This window comes from Suricata suricatta, chromosome X (genome assembly GCF_006229205.1).
Source record: "Suricata suricatta isolate VVHF042 chromosome X, meerkat_22Aug2017_6uvM2_HiC, whole genome shotgun sequence".
NCBI lineage: Eukaryota > Metazoa > Chordata > Mammalia > Carnivora > Herpestidae > Suricata > Suricata suricatta.
In genome coordinates, this window is record NC_043717.1 from 23,824,766 (window position 1) to 23,849,918 (window position 25,153).

The 25,153-nt window shown below is 36.9% G+C and overlaps 1 protein-coding gene across 1 annotated transcript in view; it reads left to right on the forward strand.

Moving 5' to 3' along the window:
- IL1RAPL1 (interleukin 1 receptor accessory protein like 1) overlaps positions 1 to 25,153 on the forward strand; it is a 641,707-nt gene that overhangs the window by 571,743 nt on the left and 44,811 nt on the right. The window contains exons 6-7 of the mRNA XM_029929632.1: positions 20,958 to 21,090; positions 22,895 to 23,040. Of these exons, the coding sequence (XP_029785492.1) occupies positions 20,958 to 21,090; positions 22,895 to 23,040 (279 nt within the window). The remainder of the gene's footprint in view (positions 1 to 20,957; positions 21,091 to 22,894; positions 23,041 to 25,153) is intronic.

The following is a 25,153-nucleotide window of genomic DNA, read 5'->3' on the forward strand; positions in this document are numbered from 1 at the left end:
TGAAAAGGAGACTCCTTCCTAATTTCATGCTTTCTTTCTCCAAGGAGAGTTTTGTATTTTTCTGTTTCTTCATTCTGTACTTAGGTACTGTGGGAAATGATTAGAGGACAGCAAGAGGTAAATGCAGCTCTTATCTACAACACTAAGTGGATCAAATTAGCATAGTTCCATGACTTTTATCCTGCCACACTGCAACCTGGGAGACAAAAGGAAAAAAGTACATTTTAGAGATACTGTTTGGGCACAGGCTAAGCTGACTAACAAAGTCCCAAAATACAATGTCTTCAATAAATTAGAAGTTTATTTCTCTCATTAAATAGACCAGCAGAGAGAAGCCCGGCCTGGTGGAGTGATTCTGTTCCATTAAGTCATTCAGGGACTGAGCCAGTTTCCTTATTTCTCATTGTTCCACCATTTTGTCTATATATATATATGGTATAAACCAGTTCACTGCTTTTGAGCCTACAGGAATAGGAAAAATAAAAGTCCAGAGCATGTGGCTTCATCATAATGGAGACTGTACATAAGGGAGATTGTACACATCACTTCTTCCCCTATCTCATTGGCCCAGTCTCTGTCATATGGCCATCCCTACCTGTGAGGCAAGCATGGAAATATCATCTATAGCTGGATAGCTGTGTGTCCAACTAAAACTTTGGGGGTTATATTACTAAAGGGAAGAGGGTTGATAGACACTGGCAGGCATTTAGTGATCTCTCCCTTAATAGGTAAAAGCCAGGGTTTTGAGAAAACAGATTAAGCACACACAAAAAATGAAGGCAGTGTTAGGACATGGTATGTTCAAAAGGACAACCTATATATAAGCTGTTGGGGACATTTTGATACCCTTCACCATCACCACTAATATCCATTTCTTTCCTCCTCCTTTTCATTTCCCTAACCTACATCTCCCTCTGTTTTCTATTCTCTTGTGTCAATTGCTTGTGATACTGAGGTATAAAGAATTTGCTGATCACTGACCCACAGATTAATGCTTTCTCTGTGTTTGTTAATGGCTGATTTAAGTATAATTGAAACCTAAAAATGGAATAATTTGCTTTAAAAATGTGATACTCTGGAAGGATTGAAAAGCATCATAAGTGTTAAAGGAAGCAGTGAGGGATTTAATATAGTGACTCTCTAGTTAATGGAGCAAAAATAAAGTAGTTGTCTTATCAAAATGCAATCCCCCAAATTTGAGATTGGTAAGGGCTCTGCAATAAATGCTAAAGGGCTCTGCTAAAAATGTCTGCATTACAAAAAAAGGAAGTCTACTTCGTGAATGACTCAAAAGAGTTTTAGAAATGCACAAAATTATCAGCAGTTCTGATGTCTTTGTCAGAAAGCAAACCACAAGTCACTTCTATCCACTCTTCAACTGATGGGCAAAAATGACCCTACTTTTTTCTATACTTAAAAATGACTAAGATGGTAAATTTTATGTTATGTGTATTTTAATTCAATTTTTCAAATATCCAAAAAATGGCCCTTTCCTTTATCACCAGGAATTTCTGAATAATATTTCTGAGCAAATCCATTTCCTGGCAATTGAACATTTTCCACAAACATTCATCAGCATCCTCCTTTTATCTAATACCCATCTTCTCAACACTCAGCTGCAGCATCACACTTTTCCAGGCGTGAGGTCATCAGAGGGCACCAGATGTTAATTGATGCTTGATGAGTTCCTTTCTTCAGCCTGGTGTCCACTGATTGTTGTGGATGCAATAAACTTTTGTATTGTGCAGATAAAAAAAAAGGTAGCCATCAAAAGCTACAATTTGAGTCCTTCCAAGCATCTTTGAACTATCAAAACATAATAGAGTAATAGTATTCCATTTGTACACCCTTTCCTTTCCCATGAGGTTTTCCCATCATTCTGGAGGGTTTTTTCCACTGCCTCTCTTCATCTCATTAGTTTGGATATAGCCTCATCAATTTATACAAATCCCTGTTTGCAGCCCTCATGTTCCTAAAAGGTATAATTTGGTCTAACTGGATGCGTGAACTGCAAGTCATTATTTGTAGAAAAGTTTAAGTCACATAATAATAGTAATACTAGTAATAGTAATAGTTGGTAACAATTTGTTAGCATTTACTCACATGGGTTCTATGGACGTATGTTTAATTAATTTCAAATTGTTTGTTCTTACTTAGATATTCTTGTAACCTCTTGCCAACCAAATAAGTTGCTTTGTTCTTAAAAGCTACAGAAATATGCTCTACGATAGTAGAAAATAAAAGTTCATAAAGGAATCTGATGATACAGCTGAAATGTAGTTAGCAAATTTAAAAGTGTCTGACTAGTTTCTCTGTGATTTTGTCCTCGAAATTTGAGCATTGTTACATCTTGTACAAATAACATCCTCAACTCTGACCTTAATATAATGTATCCTTTGCATTTCTTTACTTTCTTTTGGAATCCTTGGAGAAATCTCTGATTTCCGCAGAACAATCTGTGGTCAGGTAATGGCAATTATTATGTACCATAGGTCTTGATACTTATTTGGGTAAAACATCTTGAGGAAGTTACAAGGGAACTTTATTTTTCTGTGTGTGTGCATGTGCATCTGTGTGCGTGCGTGTGTGTGTGTGTGTGTGTGTGTGTGTGGCAGTGGTAGTTGAGGGGAGATTCTTTGTTTCTAAATACAGCTTTCCAGAACCAAAGCCATTCAGTGTAATAACAAGTGACAGAAGATAAATATGTTTTTTGAACTGCTTTGCTTTTATCTTAAATGGAGAATCTGACAAAGCATTTATCTTTACCATGACCATACCATAATTTAATATGCATAATTACTGGTACAAATGAAATTAAAATCCCCATATTATTCAACATCTTATTTTAAGAACAAAATACTCTTGGGGGGGGGAGGTTCAAGATGGTGGCAAAGAAGATCCTGAAGTCACCTTCTCCCATGGACACAAAAAATTTACAAGTACACATGAAATAATTTCCTCTAAACAAAAGACCTGAAAACTTTACAGGCAGAGCTTTCACAACAAAAGATAAAAGAGCAGCATCAAAACAAGTAAGAAAGAAAAAGACTGGGTTTCACCAAAAAGCACCTACCCCAGACATGGCAGTGCACAATCAGGAGAGATCTCAAAAATGTGGAACTTTCTCCCTGAGAAGCAAGCAGTCTTTGCTCTGTATCAAACACCCCATCTTCTAGACCATGCACAAGAGATGCACCCCCAAAACTCCTGGCTTTGAGAAACAATGGGGATTACATGCAGGTAAATCAGAGAACTGTAGGGAGTAGAAAATCTTCTCTTAAAGGACTCACACACAGGGGGCACCTGGGTGGCTCAGTCGGTTGAGCATCCGGCTTTGGCTCAGGTCATGATCTCACGGTTCGTGGGTTTGAGCCCCGCATCGGGCTCTGTGCTAACCGCTAGCTCAGAGCCTGGATCCTGCTTCAGATCCTGTGCCTCCCTCTCTCTCTGGCCCTCCCCTGCTTGCACTGTTTCTCTCTGTCTCTCAAAAATAAATAAAAGACATAAAAAATTAAAAAAAAAAAAAAAGGACTCACACACAGTCTCACTTGCCACGGGACCCAGCTCAAAACACCAGGTTGAGAAGCACCTAAACCATATGTGAAGAAGACCCACTTACTAATCTTAAGCTATCTTCCAGGGAGACAGAAACTTTATGGCATTTTCTCAAGAGACAGAGTCACTAGCAAATATCATTTTGGATCACTGGGCATCATTCTAAGTTGATAATGCTGGTGCTAGCAGGTGTCATTCTGAAACTCTCCCTACTGATTGGTTAGCACCAAAGGGCATGCCCCACTAAGGGCCCTGCTCATCCTCGAATCAAAGCCATGTGTTATCTGGGCTGGGCAAGAGCTCCATTCACCCCTGCACCACAGCCACAGCTTTACCATAGCAGGTAGGCACATGCAGCTCACACAGGGGATGCTGCTTGAGCACCTGGCTGTGGTGGCCAAGGAGCATAGCACTCCTGAGCCATAGGACATCTCCTACACAAGATCACTACTCTAAGCCTGAAAGAGTTAGCCGATTTTTACAATACATAGAAACAAAGACAGAGACACAGGCAAAATGAGGAGACAGAGGAATATGTTCCAAATGAAAGATCAAGACAAAATCAAAGAAAAAGACGTAATGAAACAGAGATAAGCAATCTACCTGATAAAGAGTTCAAAGTAATGGTCATAAAAATGCTCACCAAATTCAGGAGAGTGGATGAACACAGTCATAACTTAAACAGAAATAGAAAATATAATAAAGTGCCAAACAGAAGTTACAGAACTGAAGGATACAGTAACTGAATTGAAAATTGCACTAGGGAAGTTCAACAGTAAACTGGATAAGCAGAAGAATGGATCATCAAGCTGGAAGACAGAACAATGGAACTCACTCAACAGAGCAGAAAAACAAAACATAACTTTAAAAAGTGAAGATACTTTAAAGGGACCTTTGGGGAACCATCAAGCAGAATATTATTCACATTTAGGTGTCCCAGAGAGAAAGGGCCAAAAAACTTATTTGAGGAAATAATGGCTGAATATTTCCCTCATCTGGGAAAGAATAGAGATATCCAGGTCCAGGAAGGCCAGAGAGTTGAAAAAAGGCAAACCCAAAGAGATCTACACCAAGACACAGTATAATTAAAATGCTAAAGATAAAGATAAATTTTTTAAAGTAGCGAGAGAACGAATTATTACATACAAAGGAAAGTCCATAAGGCTATCAGCAGATTTTTTCAGCAGAAACTTTCCAGACCAGAAAGGAGTGAAATATTCAAAGTGCTGAAAGGAGAAAAACTTTCAACCAAGAATTCTCTCTCCAGAAAGGTTATCATTCAGAATTGAAGGGGAGATTAACAGTTTTCCAGATAAACAAAAAGTAAAGGACTCTTGCTATATTGACCTCTTTATCATTATGTAATGATCTTCTGGTTTTTGTTAGTGTTTGTTTTAAAGTCTATTTTGTCTGATATGAGTATATCTACACCAAAAATATTTAGTGTTTTTTATGTTTGAGAGAGAGAAAAAAAGAGAGAGAAAGAAAGAAAGCGGTGGAGGGGCAGAGAGAGAGACAAGGAATCTAAGTCTCCAGGCTCCTAGCTGTCAGCATAGAGCCTGACCATGGGGCTCAAACTCACGAACTGTGAGATCATGACCTGAGCTGAAGTCAGATGCTTAACCAACTGAGCCTCCCAGGTGCCCCTACACCACTTTTCTTTTTGTTTTCATTGCAGGTCGTATCTTTTTCATTCTCTTCCATCTCTTCACTTTCAGTCCGTGTGGGTGCTTCTTTAGTAAGTCTCATGTAGGCAGCAGATAGATGGGTTTTGTGTTTTAAGTTCATTTAGCCACCCCATGTCTTTGGATTGGAGAATTTAGTCCATTTACATTTAAAGTCATTACTCATTAGGTATGTACTTATTGCCATTTGGCTGTTTTCTGGCTGTTTTCATGGTTCTGCTCTGTTCCTTCTCCTCTTACGGTGTGATAGCTTTCTTTAGTGTTACATTTTGATTCTGTTCTTATTTTCTTTTGTGTTTTTACTAGAAGTTTTTGCTTTGTGGTTACCGTGACATTTGTGTGTAACATCCTCTGTGTATAATGGCTGGTTTTAAGTTGTGAGGAACTTGAATTTGAATACATTCCAAAACTTGGCATTTTTATTCCCCACCTTTTGCATATTTTTATTGTCAGCATCCCTGAACTAGTTATTGTAGTTTTAGTTACTTTTACTACTTTTGTATTTTAACCTTCATACTTGCTTTAGAAGTCATTGATTCACTATCTATACTATATATTTACCCTTTCCCAATGAGGGATATTGACAGCAATACAATAATAGTAGGGGACTTTAACACCCTACTTGAATCATATCATTGGTTAGATCATTTAGACAGAAAATCAGTGAGGAAAGATTGGCTTTAAACAGCATATTAGATCAGATGGGCTGCATAAATACAACATTCCATCTAAAAATAGCAGAATATGCATTCTTCTCAAGTGCACATGGAAAATTCTCCAGGATAGATCACATGTTAGGCCACAGGACAGTCCTCAGTAACAACATGGATGGAACTTGAGGATATTATGCTGGGCAAATTAAGTCAGATGGAGAAAGACAAATACTGTATCATTTCACTCATATGTGAAATCTAAAAAAGCAAAACGAATGAACAAACAAAATAATACATAAACAAACTTCTAGAGACAGAGAACAAATTGTGGTCATCAGAGGGGAGGAAGTTGTGGGTGGGCTAAATGGATGAAGGGTTTTTATTGTATAGTGATGGATGGTAACTAGACTTTTGGTGATCACCGTACAGTGTATACTGATGTCCAATTTTAATGTATACCTGAAACGTATATAATGTTATATACTAGTTTTACCTGGATTTTCTTAAAGAATGGCCTTGTCCCTCCTGTTGAAATGGAGGAATTCTTATTGGTGCCATTTGGGTCATATGTCAATCCCCATAGCCAGCCACTGGCTACATGCTGATGTCAGTCACTGTACCCAAGAGGATAGAATACTGTAATTGTCTGGAACTTAGGAAAGCAGTTCTCTTAGATGAGGAGGGTGGGATTGGGGATTTTGTTCAGCAGAAAAAGGAACAAAGGACAAACTAAAACAAACACCCTTCCTTATAGATCACAACTTCATGTACATAAAATATGTATATAAAGTATAAAAGAATATCTGATTATGTTATATGCACCTCCCAGAGAATTTGAGAATCCACTGGCTAAATTTCTTATTCCTCCCCACAGAATTTTCTGTCCATATGGGAGACTGACCAGTTCATTCTCAACTAAGCCAGGATATATTAATTTCCCTGGAATCAAGATGTGTTGATGATTAAATGAGAAAATAAATGGCACTTGACACATGGCAAAGGAAAAAAAAAGGACAAAATGCTCACTATTGCCTAATTCTGAATAAGACCTCTGGATATTGATGCTTTTTAATTAGAGAAGAAATTTTCTTTTAATTAAAAAAGTTTCTTTTATTTTTCAGTGTTAGAGAGTGTCCTCTAGTGGAGAGTCTCTGCTCTCAGCAGTGTTAGAAATGATCAGATGATACCTAATTAGAAGGTTGCACTAAATAACAAGTGTCCCTGCGGCCGATTAGAATCCACTGGTTGAAGGAAAAACGTATTCTTTTTCCTCTCAGGCCTCCTCACGTTGGCCTGCTTGAAAGCCTGCCATATGACAGGCATTGTTCTCATTTTAGATAGCAAACGACTTTTCATGATCAATTTTCGAATGCTTCCTTCTGAACCCGTTAAGATTGCGCTGACAGTGCACCTTTTGACCAAAAAGGCAGCAGAAGCATTTAGTGCATTTTACTGTAGCTTTTACCGGTATCAACTTGAAACGGCAAGATACCTTTATCTTCAGGATTCCAGCCCTGGCTGACTGATACATTTGATGTGTTTGGCTCCCCAGGCCATGGTTAAAGTTTTCTGCTATTCGTTGAAGGAAAACAAAGAAACAAACTGGAGAGGACAATTAAATTAATGTGTCTCTCTCTTCTCTGTAACATGTGGAATTCTGATGCTCATTTCCTGTATTTCTGGTTAAGTGTAGTAACTAGTTTTAGCGCTATCATTTGGCCATCAGAGATGAGACTGACAGTGTTTTTTCAATATCTAAATGGATGAGAAGAAGGAAGAGCTGTGGTTCTTGACTCTGAATCCCAGGCTAGGATGGCCTTATCAGAAATTTCATGTTACAGCTAATTACAGACCAAAGGAAAGAATAGATGGAGTTTCTCTTGACAGCAAGTTTAATAGTCCAAACGTCAACAGAGTAAACATAAAATTCTGTGGCCAATTTTTATATTTGAAAAAAGAATAAGGAGAATGTTCATAAATCTTTCAGGAATCAAATAAATGTCAGAGGCATATCATGTATAAATATCATAGGTTGATTATCTCGATGGCAGTGATAAGCAGTGAGGCAAGCATTGTATTCCTGTTAACAGAAAACTTCCAGAAAACTTTACAATCATGATCTTCATACAGATATAAGAATGAATACATGTTAAAGAAATTTTACTTGTATGATGGGAAGAAATCAGGCAGATGTTTTGACCAGTCTAAAGGTAAAATCAAAACATCAGATTCATGCAGAGTAAATGAATGTTGACATGAATTCCAACTTGAGACAAAATTGATTTTTCTCTAGGTTGTGGGTGGGAAGGAGCTAGGAGAGCAGAGGGAAAATGATGTCAATTAAATCACTACCAGACATGAGAAAATTTACATATCAGTTACTTACAATTTACAGAGTCAAAAAATAGCTAAAAGCAGTGAAGAGCTGGAATCTGATAACTCAGGAAGGTGTGCAGTAGATAAATGAGTAGTTTTCCACGGTAACACAATTTTTCTTTCCTACATTCCTTAGGAAAGAGAATATATTTCTGTAGCTTAGATTAGGTCATCAGTGACCCAGTCAGACATCCTTGTCTACGCTGCTACCTGTCTACCCACCACTGTCATTATTATGAACCCTGTTTCCTCTTCCCCAGCCTCCCTGTCCCTGCTTCCTGCTTGAGGGCGCTGCCTCAATCTTGTTTCTTTTCTGAGCCCCAATTCCACTTTAAACAAAGGCCAAGAAAAAAGAAATTGTTCCAGACAGTTAATTATAACGACGCACAAGAGAATCACCTGGGAGTGCTTGTTAAAAATGAAAATCCTAGGGGCACCTGGGTGGCTCAGTTGGTTAAGGGCCGACTTCGGCTCAGGTCATGATCTCACGGTTCGTGAGTTCGAGCTCTGAGTCAGGCTCTGCACTAACAGCTCAGAGCCTGGAGCCTGCTTTGGATTCTGTGTCTCCCTCTCTCTCTGCCCCTCCTCTATTCATGCTCTGTCTCTCAAAAATAAATTTAAAATGGTAAAAAAAAAATAATTTTTTAAATGAAAATCTTTGTAATCCTCCACACTTGTTGAGTCCATATCTGCTTGGGGGTGGATAAGATTTTTGGCAATAAATTTGAGATTCACTAGCTTAAGTAAACTAAACAAAAGTAAAGTCTGAAGTCATACTTGTCTAAGCTAACAGATTGTTGAAGATATGGGAGTATAACAAAAAACATGGCATGAAAGTTAATGGAAATTTACAAAAATCAACAAAGTTAATGGTAGCATTAGGAGTTGCAATACTAATCATCTTTACTCTAGTTTCTGTCAAAATCTGACGGGCGGGGGGGGGGGGCCTGGCTGGCTCCGTTGGAAGAGCATGTGACTTGATCTCAGGGTCATGAGTTTGAGCCCCATGTTGGGTATAGAAATTACTAAAAAAAAAATTAACTTAAAATTTTTTTTAATCTGGCTATGATTATTTTCAAATTGAATATCTGGATTATTAATCTATTAAGGACCTTTGTTGGCATGGTGTTAAAGTTCCATATTGCTTTTTGTTTTTAATTGAAAACATATTGAGACATACATTAGATAACAAATACAATAAAGAAAAATTTGTAATCATTTTCTGTTGTCTTAGTTTTCTTTGTATTATTTTCCAGTCTACTAAAATTTTACTAATTATATATTCAAGTATGTCAATCTCAAACTTTCTGGTAATTGCTAGCCTAATTCTAAAAATGATTTTCCCCCAGAATTTAAAAAATAATAATATCCTAGTTTATCATTTTATAATAATATTTACTTAATAAGTTTCAATTTTTTGTTGTATCATATGAAATTAATTTTTGTTTCCAGATTATAATTCAATTTTGAAAACTCATTGCCTGTAGTTAAGTCCAGGACCATTTCTGAGATTTACAATTGATTCCAAAGAGCCATAGCTCTGCCAGAGGGACAAAAGTCGTTATTGTTTTCAAGTACATTTTGCAATAAACATGGGAGTATAGATATCTCTTCAAAGTACTCATTTAATTTCCTTTAGGAATATACCCAGTGTAGAGGATTCTCTTTTCTCCACATTCTTGTCAACATTTGTTATTTTTTAATTTTTTTTCTAATAACCAGTCTGAAAGGTGTGGGGTGAAATCTCATTGTGTTTTTTTAAGGGTTTTTTGTTTGTTTTTTTTTTTTTTTGAGAGAAAGGGTGAGGGCAAGGGAGGGGCAGAGAGAGATGGAAAGAAAGAATCCCAAGAAAGTTCTGTGCTGTCAGCATGGAGTCAGAGGCCGAGTTCAATCTCAGGATCCTGAGATTATGAGATCTAGCACCCCTCATTGTGGTTTGGATTTGCATTTCCCTGATAATTCATGATATCTTTTCATATACCTTTTATATATGCCTTTTATATATGCCTTTTCATATACCTATTAGCCATTCATCATAGTCAAGATTGGAAACAACTTAAGTGGATGAATGGAATAAGTAATTGTGAGAATATGTATATGTGAGATGGAATTTATTCAGCCTTAAAAAGGAGATCCTGGGGCGCTAAGGAGGCTCAGTCAGTTAGGCATCTGACCCTTGATCTCGGCTCAAGACCTGATCTCGTGGTTCATGAGTTTGAGCCCCGCATCAGGCTCTGCTTTGATGGTGCAGAGCCTGCTTGGGATTCTGTCTCTCCTCCTCTGTGTTCCTCCCCTGCTTGTGCACTCTGTCTCTCAAAATGAATAAATAAACATTTTTTGAAAAGATCATGACTTGCAACCACAGGCATAAGCCTGGAAAACATTAAGTGAAATAAACCAGACAACAGAAAGAAAAAAGCTGCATGATCTCATTGATACGTGGGATCCAAAAAACCATGTACGTAAAAGGAGAGCGTAGAGCAGTGGTTATGGGGAGGTGGGGAGATGGTCAAAGGGGACAAAGTTGCAGTTATGTAAGATGAACAAGTCTAGAGATCTGATGTACAGTATGATGAGTATAGTTAAAAGTACTGTACTTTATGCTGGTCATTCACTAAGAGAGTAGATGTTAGGTGCCCTCATCACAAAAAAATAGAAAATTAACTATGTGTGGAGATGATATGTTCATTATCTTGACTGTAGTAATCATTTAACAGTATGTGTGTGTAGGTGTGTGTATAAAAGCATCATACTGTATACCTTAAATATATCTAATTTTTTGTTTTAAAAATATATATGAAAGTCAGTACATTTTGCTCTTTGTTTAGAGCATCCACATGCTATCTGTCCCCTGTTACGATCATTGTACTTTTTTGTAAGGATAGTTATTGACAATAGCTACCTACTTAAATTTCTCTATGAATACAGAATAATCTTTGCTGAATTCTACAACTTGTTAGATTTTTTCTTTTTAGCAATAACATTAAATCCAAAATAGAGCTTGGGGGGGCACCTAGGTGGCTCAGTTGTTTGCACGTCCAACTCTTGGTTTCAGTTCAGGTCACAATTTTACGGTATGTGTCATGATCTCACAGTTAGTGAGTTCGAGCCCCAGGTCAGGCAGAGCCCGCTTGGAATTCTCTCTCATTCGCTGTCTCTCTCCCCCTCCCCATGAATTCTCCTTCTCTTTCTTAAAATGAGTAAATAAATTTTAAAATGTAGTTTGAAAATGGACTTCAAAAGTATTTAGTTTTTCCAACCAACAATGTACAAATTATATATATATGAATGTATGTATATATGTGTGTATGTATTTCATAAAACTTTTAAATTGACTTGATATGATTTTGTGATTCATTTAGCCACAACAATCTCTCATTATAATTTGTTGTTTGTTTATTTCTCATGTAAATAAGATTTTTATTATTTTCTTTTTGGTACTATGAAAATTTATATGATATTGAGGCTTAGATATCATAGACCATAGTTAACCATAAGGTTTTCCTCTTAAGCTGACAAAAGTATGATAAAAATCAGTGACTCCTAGAGAATAAGATTAAAGAAAAAATAATTTAAGAGCACATTAAGTAGCTAAAATAAAAGTACATGAATTTGCTACATATCATATACATTAAAAAAACGTCAAGTTTGTCAGGCTTCCAAATTTACCCCATTAAGGAATACTTTTTTCTCCTGAATTGCCTTCTTCACTTGTTTATTGCCACAGGGCCCCAATATGCTGAGGCAGACCGTCCTACAATCTCATATTAGGCAGACTGTGTCTCATTTTAAAATTTTATAAGCAAGTTTTTAATAATTTTAGAATCAATGCTCTTTAAACCTGCATTCTCTGTTGTTTTTATTTCACATATTCTGGCTCTTAAGTTTCTTAAGGGCATTTTTTTTTCTGGATGTGAAATTCCATCTAAATACATTGAGAGGGTGGATAGCCCTCTCACTAAGCATTACCACGCACACTCCATTTGTTCTATAGGGATGATGAGTCATATTTTTGACAAGATATGGGTATTTTTTATATGATTCTGTTTAGAATAACTCAAACTGCATATAGAATAACTCAAAATGTACAAATTTTTACATTTTGTAATGTAAATTCAAAAGTCTGTTATATCAAAAGGCCAAATTTTAACACTTTCCTAATAAGAGATTATTATATATTTCTTTTTTTAACTTAATTTATTTATTGTGAGAGAGAGAGTACATGCACACACGTTAGCAGGGAAGACACAAGAGAGAGAAGGAAAGAGAGAATCCCAATCAGGGTCCATGCTGTCAGTGCAGAGCCCAACACTTAAACCCACAAACTATGAGATCATGACCTGAGCTGAAATCAAAGTTAGACACTTAATAAACCAGGCCACCTAGGCGCTCTGAGATTATTATATATTTCTTATATTTGGGCAGTTGAAAGAAATAACTCTTCTTCAAAGAAAGTAAAATTAGCAGTTCTTCTATATTGGTTAAGTGTGCAATTTTATTATATTCAAATAATACTTTTATCATCCTTTTAAAGCATCCTACGATGTTTTTTTTGCTTATGTCTTATTGTTGTAGCAAAACTACAAAGAAATCATCATATAAATATGATGCTGATCAGTGTTCTTGTATTGAACTTAAAGGAGTTGATCCTGGGGGTCCCATTTATAGTAACTCCTTATTTAATATTTGTCTACTTTTAAACATTTGGAAATAACTCTTCTTAGTTTTTCTGTTTCTTTTTTGTTAAATATTTTTTAACGTTTATATATGTTTGGGACAGAGAGAGACAGAGCATGAGTGGGGAAGGGGCAGAGAGAGAGGGAGACCCAGAATCCAAAGCAGGCTCCAGGCTCTGAGCTAGCTGTCAGCACAGAGCCCGACGCAGGGCTCGAACTCACAGACTGTGAGATCATGACCTGAGCCGAAGTCAGATGCCCAACTGACTGAGCCACTCAGGTGCTCCTCTTAGTTTTTCTTAAAGAGTATAAGCCTTTGATCATTTATTCTGCTGGTATGAATTCTCAACTAAAATTATAAGTCCATCAGAGGATCTACAACACAACTGTGGGGAAATAAGCATTTTAGACATGATGTTGACAATTACATATTGTGGTCTAATAAAACCCCTTTTATCCTGATATTGTTTTTTATAATTTTGAACAACATTGGTTATCAATAACATAATTATATGTAATAAAAATTTTTGGTTTAATATAAATGGTAAAAACCATAAAGAGATTTTACTTCACACTCACTAGAATGACTATAATCTTAAAGACAGACAATGAGTTTTGGTTAACATATGGGGAAATTGAAACCCTCATTCATACATTGCTCATGAGAATAACCACTTTAGAAATGCATAGTTCGGCAATTCCTCAAAGATTTAAACATAGAATTATGTCATGATCCAGAAATTTGACTTTCAGATATAAGTTCTACTTTTAGATTCCACTCAAGATACATGAAATCATTTATGTCCACACAAAAATGTGTACAGGAGTACACAAAACAGCATTATTCATTATAGCCAAAGAGTGGAACAACTCAAATGTCTATCAACTGATGAATGGATAAACAAAATATAGCCACACAATGGAATATTATTTAGCCACAAAGAGGAAGGATATATTGATATATTCTGTAACATGGATGAATCCTGAAAACATTAAGCTAAGCAAGAGAAACCAGGCACAAAAGCGTATGTACTGTCTGATTCCATTTATACAAGATGTCCAAAATAGGCAAATCCGTAGAGACAGAAATTAGAAGTAGGTTAGTGGTTGTTGAAGACTGGAGAGGATTGGGATGAAATAACTAGTGACTCATTGGTTGGGTCAAGATTTTTTGGAAGGATCAAAGTTTCTGAGAGTCGATTGTGCTCCTGATTCTGTGAATATAGTAAAATCCATTTACCTTGACAAATTGATACGTGAATTATCTCCTTATATACATGCAGTTTCTTTGAGAGAACGGTTTTTAAAGAGAATAGTGTGCTGGTAAATGTTTAACAATTGGTTCCCCAACTGGAATTCTGGTATCTAAGTGGTCTTGACACTTGACATTGGCCAATGACAGTGAGATATTGGAGATCTATGTCGGAACTGTATTTGTTCATCAATGATGTAAGCAAGTTCTTTACTGAATCAAATTATAGTTTTTGAATCTCAGAGGAATATTTTTATGTTTGTGCTTTTACCAATATAACATGACACTTGTAAGTTTAGTCTACATTAATAACATTTTCTCCATGTTGCCTCAAGTATAGACAGACAACAAAAACAATAAATCGTAAGCTGATTTGTAGCATTTGATAACTTCTGGGGTATATACTCCCAACATAGGTGATAATAGCAAGCTACCAACATAATCTCACTAAATGTATGGTTGGGAAAAGATGTACAGTGGCAAACTATTATATAATATTTCTGCTCTACACATACTATTGATGAAGAATATAGCCAAATAATTAGGAATTTTAGAGCTTTGAATGTCTAATACATTTGGAGTTTTTAATTTTTTTTTAATGTTTCTTTATTCTTGAGAGAGAAAGAGAGAGATAATGAGCAGGGGAGGGGCAGAGCAAGAGAGGGACACCGAATCTGAAGCAGGCTCCAGCCTCTGAGCTGCCAGAGCTTGACTTGGGGCTCGAACTCACAAGCCGTGAGATCATGACCTGTGCCGAAGTCAGGCGCTTAACCGACTAAGCCACCCAGGTGCCCCAATTCCTTTGTTTGTAATACAGTATATTTAATTTTAAGATTCTGTAATTTGATTTTTAATAATGATTGTGTTTAACAAGCTGCTTACAGAATTTTGAAGATTGTAGTAATTGACTTCTACGAACTGGTATGAATGGCCGTAAGGCCACAAGTGAAAGAACATCTGAATGAGGAGGTTCTGCATTTGCAATGTTGAAGAGTTGGCCTCTTGAGATAGGCTGTAGACATGTAACCTTTAATTAATGAAACTTTGAAGAAAAGGAACCAAGGGAGACTTCAAGTACAAGAGATATTAAGCAGGTTATTCATTTGAAAGTACGTATTAAGTTCCTAACACATTGAAGACACTGTAATGGGTCCTAGTGATGTACAAAGGTAAATACACATATAATTTCTGCCTCTGGGGAATAAATATTCTAGTTGCTGGGTTAGACATGCAAACAAACCAAGCATTGTAAAGAATATATTATGATAAAATATAGATGTGTGTCCCAAGGGCTCTGGGAGAAGAAAAGACAGAATAACTATTTCTAGAAAAGCGAAGTCATTCTTTTGGAAGAAGTGGAAATGAGGAAAATTTAAAGCAAAGAATGTAACATTAAAAACTATGAGAATGTGATATGAATGGACTGCTTCTAAAATTCAGATGCTACAAACCTGTTACGTAAGTGACATGTCCTGCCTCATCTGCCCAGGGTATAAACATAGTTGTATCATTTTGAATTTCTTAATTCCAATTTCCTAACTGCCTAGCCCCCTACATAAAATCTCCTAATTTCTGTTTTCCTATCTGCCCTTCTTAATTTCTATCTGCCCTGTTTTGGGTAGAAGTGCATCACCTCTTCGTAGGTCCCACCCTGTCCCGTGAATTTCCATCAACTCTCAGTTCTCATTCTAGCTAACAGGAAAGGACGGTATAGTCCTTTATTCCTGCTTTCACACACAGGTAATACACACTTGGGATCCAAAGTCACAGTTCTCTGGCACTCATATGATTCGTCATCATTTCTCAGAAGAAAAGCGCTTACTGGGTGGACACAGCTTTCCTCGCCAACACTTAGGCAATTGGGTCGTCTCAGGTGTGAGCCAGACTTAAGCTAGCACTTCCTTCCGGACTGACTTCCCAGGGGGCTGCTACTTCCTTTCCTCCTAGCATAGCTCTGCATAAGGGGCACGGTGCCTTTTGTTCAACTACACAAGTAAGTATAATTAAGAGAAACCAGTCCAAAATCTCTTCACAGAACAAAGCTCTCTGCTCAGGTTGATTTTCTATCCCAATTGCATTGAGAAGCAGCCCCAATCTTGCCCTCTCTCTCTCTCTCTCTCTCTCTCTCTCTCTCTCTCTCTCTCTAATCCCCCTCCCATTCCCCCTATACAATCCCGGTGCATGTCAATTATAAAAATAAAAAATGTGTTCTACCTTATCAGGCTTTCTATTTCACCTCCACTTTGAAATCCTTCCTATCATCTTGATAAAAAGCATAGTGACCTGTATCACTGCTTTCACTTTTTAAGAAATTATGTGGAAATAATCCAATCTTTGCAGTGACTGTTCCTTATGTGGTGCACAGGTATTGTAACATTCTAAATCCTTCTTTATTCTCTCCGGTCCAGTCCCAGTTTTGCGAATACAGTAAGAGTGATTTCCTTAGAATTCACATGTGATTATGTCAGTCTCCTACTTGAAACCTTTCCCTAGCTTAGCACTGTCTTTAAATGGAAGGCCCACGTCTTCAGCATGGCCCACCTAGAAGGATTGGGCTGCCACTGCTCTGGCCTCATTCGTGCTCTTCTCTTCTCTCCCTAGTCCTCTCCCCACCCATACGTGCACTTGAGCTTCAGCCGCTCTGAAGTTATGTATTTCTTCCAAAGTTCTTGGCATTCTCTCATTCATGCTCTTTCCTCTCAGCCTGGAGTGTTTTTCTGTTTTTCCCTCCACCCTCTTTTATTCTTTCCATGAATTCAAATTTTTGACCTGCAGGAAGCCCAGTCCCAAGTGTGCATAGAGTTCCCCTAGGTGCCCCTCCAACACTGCCAATACCTCCAGTACTAGAGCTGAAGACAGAGTAGGTAGTCAAACACCAAGTGAGCCAAGATGGTTGAAAAAGCAAATCATTTCTTACATGGGTGCAGGAGCCATTTGCTAGGTGTGGAAGCACAAAGCTTGCACATGAGAGACATGAAAAATTATGTAATGGAAAATCCCTTCATCCGGGAAGGTAGGATTGTGACAAAAGAGAGAAACTCAGTTCCTAATGAGAGATTCACTTTACTTCTCTGCTAACAGAGATCAAGCTGAGCTGGTAATAGCATGATCATTATTTATAAACCCCCATATTTAGTAAAACTGTGATGGGAAAGTAGGCAATTTCTGGAGACTTCTATTTATTAGTTTCAGCCACTAACTCCCACCTAAAAACTAAAACTTGATCTCTTAAAAAGACTGATTGTATAAATTATTGATATGTATATATATATATAATTTTAAAACTATATAATATATGTTGATTCTTTAGGCACGTGATGTTAATCATCACCCCAGGTAGTACTTTGAGATTTACTCCTGAATACATGACTACTTGGCACTATAACAGGTAGTTAAGTTGCACAAAAGCAGTGTAAGCAAAGCATATTAGATTCGAAATTGTTTTGTAACATTGGATTGACACTTCTCATAGAAATTTGCAGTTGATTTCCAGTCAATAAGATTGACATTCAGTTATCCATTTTGTAATGTAAATATCCTCCAAGGAAGGGTGGGTGGTTACATAGTACAATATTTAGAAAATATTTATATATAAAAATGATTAATAAAGGAACCTATTTGGAGCTCCATTTTGCCTGTTAAAAGCTTATAGACATTTTCTTCACTTTCCTTAGCTTGTCACTAATGATGAGTATTGTATATAGAATCAAAATCCATGAGGAATTGCTTACTTAAAGAACAGGCAGATATGAACAAAGATAAAAGAAGCCTAGATCATGCCATCTTAGAAATATTCAATGAGCAAGAATCTATGAATTGTTCTTACACAATGGACATAGTTAAGCTAATATTAATTTTATCCAGTAAAAATGTTCTTATTGTAGAACTTGGAGAATAAAATTTATTTTTTTTAATTTTTATTTAAATTATAGTTAGTAAACATACAGTATAATATTAGTTTAAGGTGTACAATTTAGTGATTCAGCACTTCCATACAACACCCGGTGCTCATCATGAGTGTACTCCTTAATCCTCATCACCTATTTAATCCATCCCCCCCCCCACTTCCCCTCTGGTGACCATCAGTGTGTTCTCCATAGTTAAGAGTTTGTTTCTTGGTCTGCCTCTCTTCTTTTTCCCCTATGATGGCTTGTTTTGTTTCTTAAATTCCACCTATGAGTGAAATCATATGGTAGTTCTTTCTCTGACTTTCACTTAGCATAATACTCTGTAGCTCCATCCATGTCATTACAAATGGCAAGATTTCATTGTTTTTATGGTTGAGTAATATTCCATTGTGTGTGTGTTTAAAGATTGGGGTGCATGTATCCCTTTGAATTAGTATTTTTATATTCTTTGGGTAAATATCCAGTAGGACAATTGCTGATAGTTCTATTTTTAACTTTTTGAGGAACCTCCATATTGTTTTCCAGAGTTCCTGCACCAGCTTGCATTCCCACCAACAGTGCAAGAGAGTTCCTTTTTTTCTACATCCTCACCACCACCTGTTGTTTCTTGTGTTGTTAATTTTAGCCATTCTGACAGGTGTGAGATGATATCTCATTGTAGTTTTGATTTATATTCCCTGATGGTGAGTGATGTCAAGCATCCTTTCATGTGTCGGTTGGCCATCTGTCTATCTTCCTAGGAAAAAATGTCTTTCCATGTTTTTTGCCCATTCTTTAATTGGATTATTTGTTTTGGTGTTGAGTTTTATAAGTTCTTTATATATTTTGGATACTAACCCTTTATCAAATATATCATTTTCAAGTAGGTATACTCATGCAATCATGCATAAGCACAATATCAGGATATGTTCACTATAAACTCAGAGTTCTGAGGTTTCCAGTCTTTAGGTCCCTCCTTCATTGCACTTTAAAAGCATTTAGTTGTCAGAATCTTTCAGAATCTTTTCAAAAATTTATGAAATTGAGAAAGTTTGCTTGTTTCAGATGCCAACAAAGGTGTTGCTGGGGCCTACTTGTCAGCCCTTTTTCTAATACCTGAGGGGAAGGAAAAATGCTTTCTTTACTGTTCAAGCTCTTCCAGCTGGACTAAGAATTGATATAAAACAGATTTACAGGATAAAAAACTCAGAGTTTTATTACGTGCACACAGAGGCCCTGTACTGAAATTGATTCCTAAAGAAATGACTAATATAGGCAGGCTTTTTTGGTTTGGGTGGGTCTTTTGTTGTTAGTGGTTTGGTTTGGTTTGGTTTGGTTTTACTTTTCAAAGAGTCGATAAATCTTTGAGGAATTGACAGGACAAAGAAAACTTTGAGAGTTTCCATTAGCAAGGAATTCCAAACAGAATTTGGACTGCAGTAGTACACTGGTAAAATTAACAGCCTTCTCAGCCAGCCCTCAATTCCGTTTGTCTGGTGATAAGGATGTCTTCTTTACTTTCTGGTACAGGGAGGGCGCCTTTCACATGGGATAATTTCCTGCTTTCAGGGAGACAGGAGATGGTCTAGATGTCCTTCTTGTACAAGCTGTCTCTTACGTAATTTTTATTTAAAATAATCAGTATGCCAGGGCACCTGGGTGGCTCAGTCGGTTGAGCTTCTGACTTTAGCTCAGGTCATGATCTCATGGCTCATGGGTTCAAGCCCTGCACAGGGCTCTGTGGTGACAGCTCAGATTCTGTGTCTCCCTCTCTCTCTCTGCCCCTCCCCTCCTTGGTTGCTTGTCTCTCTCATTCTCTCTCTCTCTTTCTCAAAAATAAACATTAAAAAAATAAAAGAATCAGTATGCCAAAGTGGCCTATCTTGGGGCAGTCTGCCCTCAGCGCCCTATATACCCTAACAGCTCCCTTGCCCTAGTTCAAGTTGGAGTCAGCCCTTAAAGCTCCTTATCTCATCATCCGTTTTCTGGCTCCACCTGGAGGCAACAGGAACTTATAACAAGTATGTACTGGAATATTTCAGTTCTCTAATGCTGGCTAAGGCTTGGGGGAAACCAGGGGTTTGCAAAATGGCATAACCTGTCCAGAAATAAACCTTACTCTTATTAAATTCACTTCCACCTTTCAGTCAGAGACCTTCACTTACCTTATTAAGTGATCAACCAATCTGCACTCATGGTTGCAATGGTGTGTCCTGAGCAGCATGTTGAAAGAAACTAATCTCTGCAGCTGATTTTACATCTAATAGGAAACCCAAGTATTTATGCTTATGAATTGTTCATTTGTTTTTTAATGTGGTTTTCTACCTGAGCATGTGTCGGTTTCCTTAATTAAAACATTATTCCATATATAGTGAAATACTTTAATAACGTTTTAAGAGGATTCTGGATTTACAGCACCTTCTCTTTCCCATCCAAAGATTTTATTTTCTTTCTATTTGCCACTTCCAAAACTCAAAAACACCTTCCCCCGCCCTATAAAATCTTATACTTACTAATATTATGTACCCTCTGATATCATGCTTTGAGAAGGGCACATCACCTCTGTGGTATCATTCCCAATAATTCATAACCTAAATCTAATCGTGTAAAAACATGAGGCAAGCATAGCCGGGAGAACCTTCTATAAAATAGCTGACCAGTCTTCTTCAAAATCTTTTAACTCCTAGTTCGTTAAACAAGCTGTCAAAAGCATATATTCTATAAATTTGACAAAGATTAAAAATAACCTGAAAAACATTTTGGGTAAATATTTCATTAAATCAATGAGGTGATTAAAATGGTACCTGCCAGTTTGCCTAAAATAAGAGTTTATGAATAGTTTTATAACACATTTTTATTCCTTCTCTCTGCAGGCGACTCCGCTAATCTAACCTGCAGAGCTTTCTTTGGGTACAGTGGAGATGTCAGTCCTTTAATTTACTGGATGAAAGGAGAGAAGTTTATTGAAGATCTGGATGAAAATCGAGTTTGGGAAAGTGACATTAGGTAAAATATTGTTTTTCTTTGAACTTGTATGGTCAAGTTAACATTAGCTCTGTTAGTGAATAGAAAGTGGTCTAATGGAAAGTAAATGGGTTTTTATTATGTTGGGGGGGTTTACTATTATAATAAAAATATCTCAACATTTAATAGCAATGAGACAAAATACTATTACGAGACAGACAATGGAATTGCAAGACATGAATGCCATTTGGAGAGAATTTAAAGAAAATAAAAAGGTTTTCACCAAAGAATATACTGAGTATGAGACAGACCAAAATACCATCAAATATGGAAAATGAGATGTTATACCTTTTGTTTATAAGGGATCTTTTTTTTAATTGTCAAGAGAAAGTATTTATAAGTATTTGTAAGGTATGAGGACTCACCCAAACACAATCTCTGTCATTTCCTTTCATATGTTCTTACATATTTGAGCCATTAAGTAGACTATACAACACTTGATAGGAATGATAAAGGAAATACAAAATATTTTCATTGTCTTTTTTAGTCTGACTTTAAGTTCTACATATTAATATAATGGGAATGATAAAGAATAACCATTAAAAAATACCATCTTTTTTGAGGGCCTAATGCTTAAACCTCTTTTTAAAAAGGACTTATTTGTTCATTTACTTTTAAGGAAATATTCAATTATGACTAAAATTGTGCTTGGACATAGATACTCATTTTTCATCATAGTAAAGTAAGCAAGTACAGAAATAATAAAGTTATAAGGGAATCAAAATGCTGATCATGTGTAAACACTGTCCCATCTAAAGGTCATGTCTTCTGGTTATATATGGACACTTAAACGAAGGTTCCTCTTCCTAAATGCAAAGACTTGTGAAACTTGATCAAAGGTATAAGGGAAAAAGTTTTTCAGTGGAAAATAAAAACGCATAAAACTGTCATATAGGGTTATTTCTAGTGGGATCTTCTTCCTGGCAATTCTCCAATATGTACTAAAATAATGTTCTTCTACCATTTTTCATATTTACAACCTCACTATTATCTTTTATCCACATAGTTTGAAATGTTAAAGTTAAGGAAGGACAATAAACCTCCTAACTTTTCTCCGCTCTCTTTTTATGGGTGCTCAAGAAAGAATCTAGAAAGATATTTTTCTTTAAATCTACATTAGGAAGTAATGAGCAGACATGAGTTACCAAACAGATCAGAGGGGGGAGGGGCCATTGGAAACAGGGAAAGGGAGCCTTGACTTGACGTTTTCTGTTTGCTCTGAAAAGTTATGAAAACCTTTGACAGTGAGGTTAGTGTTTACCATCAATTTTATTGTCATAATTAAACACTTCATCAGAATATTTAGTCTACAGTTTCATAATTTCACATTTCTTTTAAAATGGTCAGTTGACTTGTATCATATTAAAGAAAAAATGCCAGGCTGGAGCTTTCAACCATAATGTCAAAATAGCTCAAAAATACTCTAGTCTTCCTTAAAAAAAAAACACTAACCTGATCTATAATTAGACATTAGAATTTCTTATCTCACCTTTACCATATCATATTTCTTCAAGGGAAAGCAATCTGTAAACTTTTCTTCAAGGTCTTTCTCACCTCTTTATCATGACAGTGTGATTGTCCTGCTAAGAGAGATAATTAACTGCAACTTCATTAGCATGTCCAAAAACAAGTTCCCTCATTAGAAGCGAAGAGGAAAAGGGCATGATATAATTTAATTAAGATGGCATCGATCCCAGCACATTCACATTCATCTAAATTTTTTTCTTTTTCACGTCTTGTGTATGTTTGTGTGGGGTTTTTTGTTTCGTGTTGCTTTATATTTTAGAATTCTCAAGGAGCATCTCGGGGAACAGGAAGTTTCCATCTCATTAATCGTGGACTCTGTAGAAGAAGGTGACTTGGGAAATTACTCCTGTTATGTTGAAAATGGAAATGGACGTCGGCATGCCAGCGTTCTCCTTCACAAACGGGGTGAGTGTCACCTTCTAAGCTTGAGTAGTCCTGAAACTAGAAAAGAGAGGAAAACAATTGGGAACCAAAAGAAAAATGTATTTTTCCACATCAGTTTCTCCTAAATAAAAGAATCCCAATGGCATTAGGGTCATCAAGGCAGATAACACAGCAGAAGGGTGACGAGCTCAGGATCTAGAGTCAAATACAGATTCCTTGCTGGGCTTTACCACCAAATCTAGAACCTTGGGGGTGATATCTCAGTTCCCTAAGCTTCAGTTTCCTGATCCTCGACGGCCAACAGTAAACAATGGTAGCAACTTTTCAGTGTGTTTTAAGGATGAAAAAAAGCCAAGAAATGTGAAGGGCTTGGCACCAAGCCTGTACATGAGAGAAGTAAAGTTAAATGCTATTTATTATTGTAACAAGTAGGCAAACCACTAAAAAACCAATGAAAATAATATTAAGAAGCTCCCTTCTTTGGTATAAGAATCATGGCTGAGGAATTCCCCATGAATTATCACTCAATTATTACTCACTATTAATAATTTAACACAGATCATAGTCACGTACAATATCTGCTGCACTAAATCTGATTCCACAGCAGCCCCGACACCTTAGTAATAGGGTTAAAACATGCCTAGATATAGATTGAATTGTTTGCAGTTAGAGCCTATTAAAAAACAAAATTCAGCTGAGTAAATTTGAAGATCCAGTTGGCTTTATTAAACAATCCACGAATGGGGCAGAGCTGGCACAAAATGGAAGGCTTTTATAAGAAGGAAGGTGAGGCAAAAAGTTATTAACAAAAGAAAGAAAAGATTGTTTCAAGCCAAGATGGCTTCCCTAGGTAGGTGGGAGACTGGGAAAGGCATGGCTTTTTTTTTAAATGTTTATTTATTTTTGAGAGAGAGAGACAGAGACTGAGACAGAGTGTGAAGAGGGGAGGAACAGAGAGAGAGACAGACAGACAGAATCTGAATCAGGCTCCAGGCTCTGAGCCATCAACACAGAGCCCAGTGCAGGGCTTGAACTCACAAACTTTGAGATCATGACCTGAAGTCTGAAACTTAACCTACTGAGCCATCTAGGCGCCCCAAAGCAAGTCATTTTATCATGCAGATGATTCACCTGTGCTGATCTGGTTATTTCAAATTGGCTTTTAAAAGGTCATATTCGTGCAGCACCTGCCTAGTTCAGTGGTTAGGCATCTGACTTCAGCGTAGGGCATGATCCTATGGTTCATGAGGTCAAGTCACCCATCGGGCTCTCTACTGGTAGCACAGAGTCTGCTTCAGATCCTCTGTCTTCCTCTTACTCTGCCCCTCCCCTGCTCACACACACTCTCTCTCTCTCTCAAAATAAATAAACATTAAAAAAATAAATAAATAATAAATCAATCAAAGGTCACATTCCTGAAATAGGTCCAACCATAAATAAGTCTTGGTTTGCTGTTAGGCAGGGAGGCAAATGACTCCACTGGTGGCTTTCTTTCTTTTTTAACAAGACAGTTGTAAACTTAGAACCATGCCTTCACTGCAGAAAGGTTTCATGTCCATTACAAGAGAAAAACGGTTTTTTTCATACATTTTTTCATAATGTATGAACGAGTACTCTTGATAATCTCTTACTCAGCAAATTTATAATGATTTTAATTTCAAAGCACATGTGTAATCCTAGACTCTTTGAGGCTGAAAAAGAAAGAACATTGAAGACTGTTTCCCTCCACTTCACTGGGCAATAGATCCCTTTGAATAATGTTACTGAAAGCTATTAAAGCGGACACCACCGTTGTCAGTGACTGTGGTCTTAAAATAATCTACCTTTGGAGGATGTGAGTAGAGGGAAAAGGTAAGGAGCAGGTAGCAATGATTGGTTCTTTCTTTCTATAGCTTAACATGAAGGAATTGAGAATAGAAATGTTATACCTATAAAAGGACAGGACAGAAATAGCTTCCCAAGGTTGGGAGCACCTTAACTGTTGTGTAACTGACCCACTCCATAATATCTTCCTAAGTGTTCCGCCAGCTTATACTGGATCACATTCCCTCTGAAGGAAGCCAGTTCTCTTTCTAGAAAACCCTGTTAGGAAGCATCCCTGTTTCACTGTCTACCGCTTGACCCCAGTTCTACA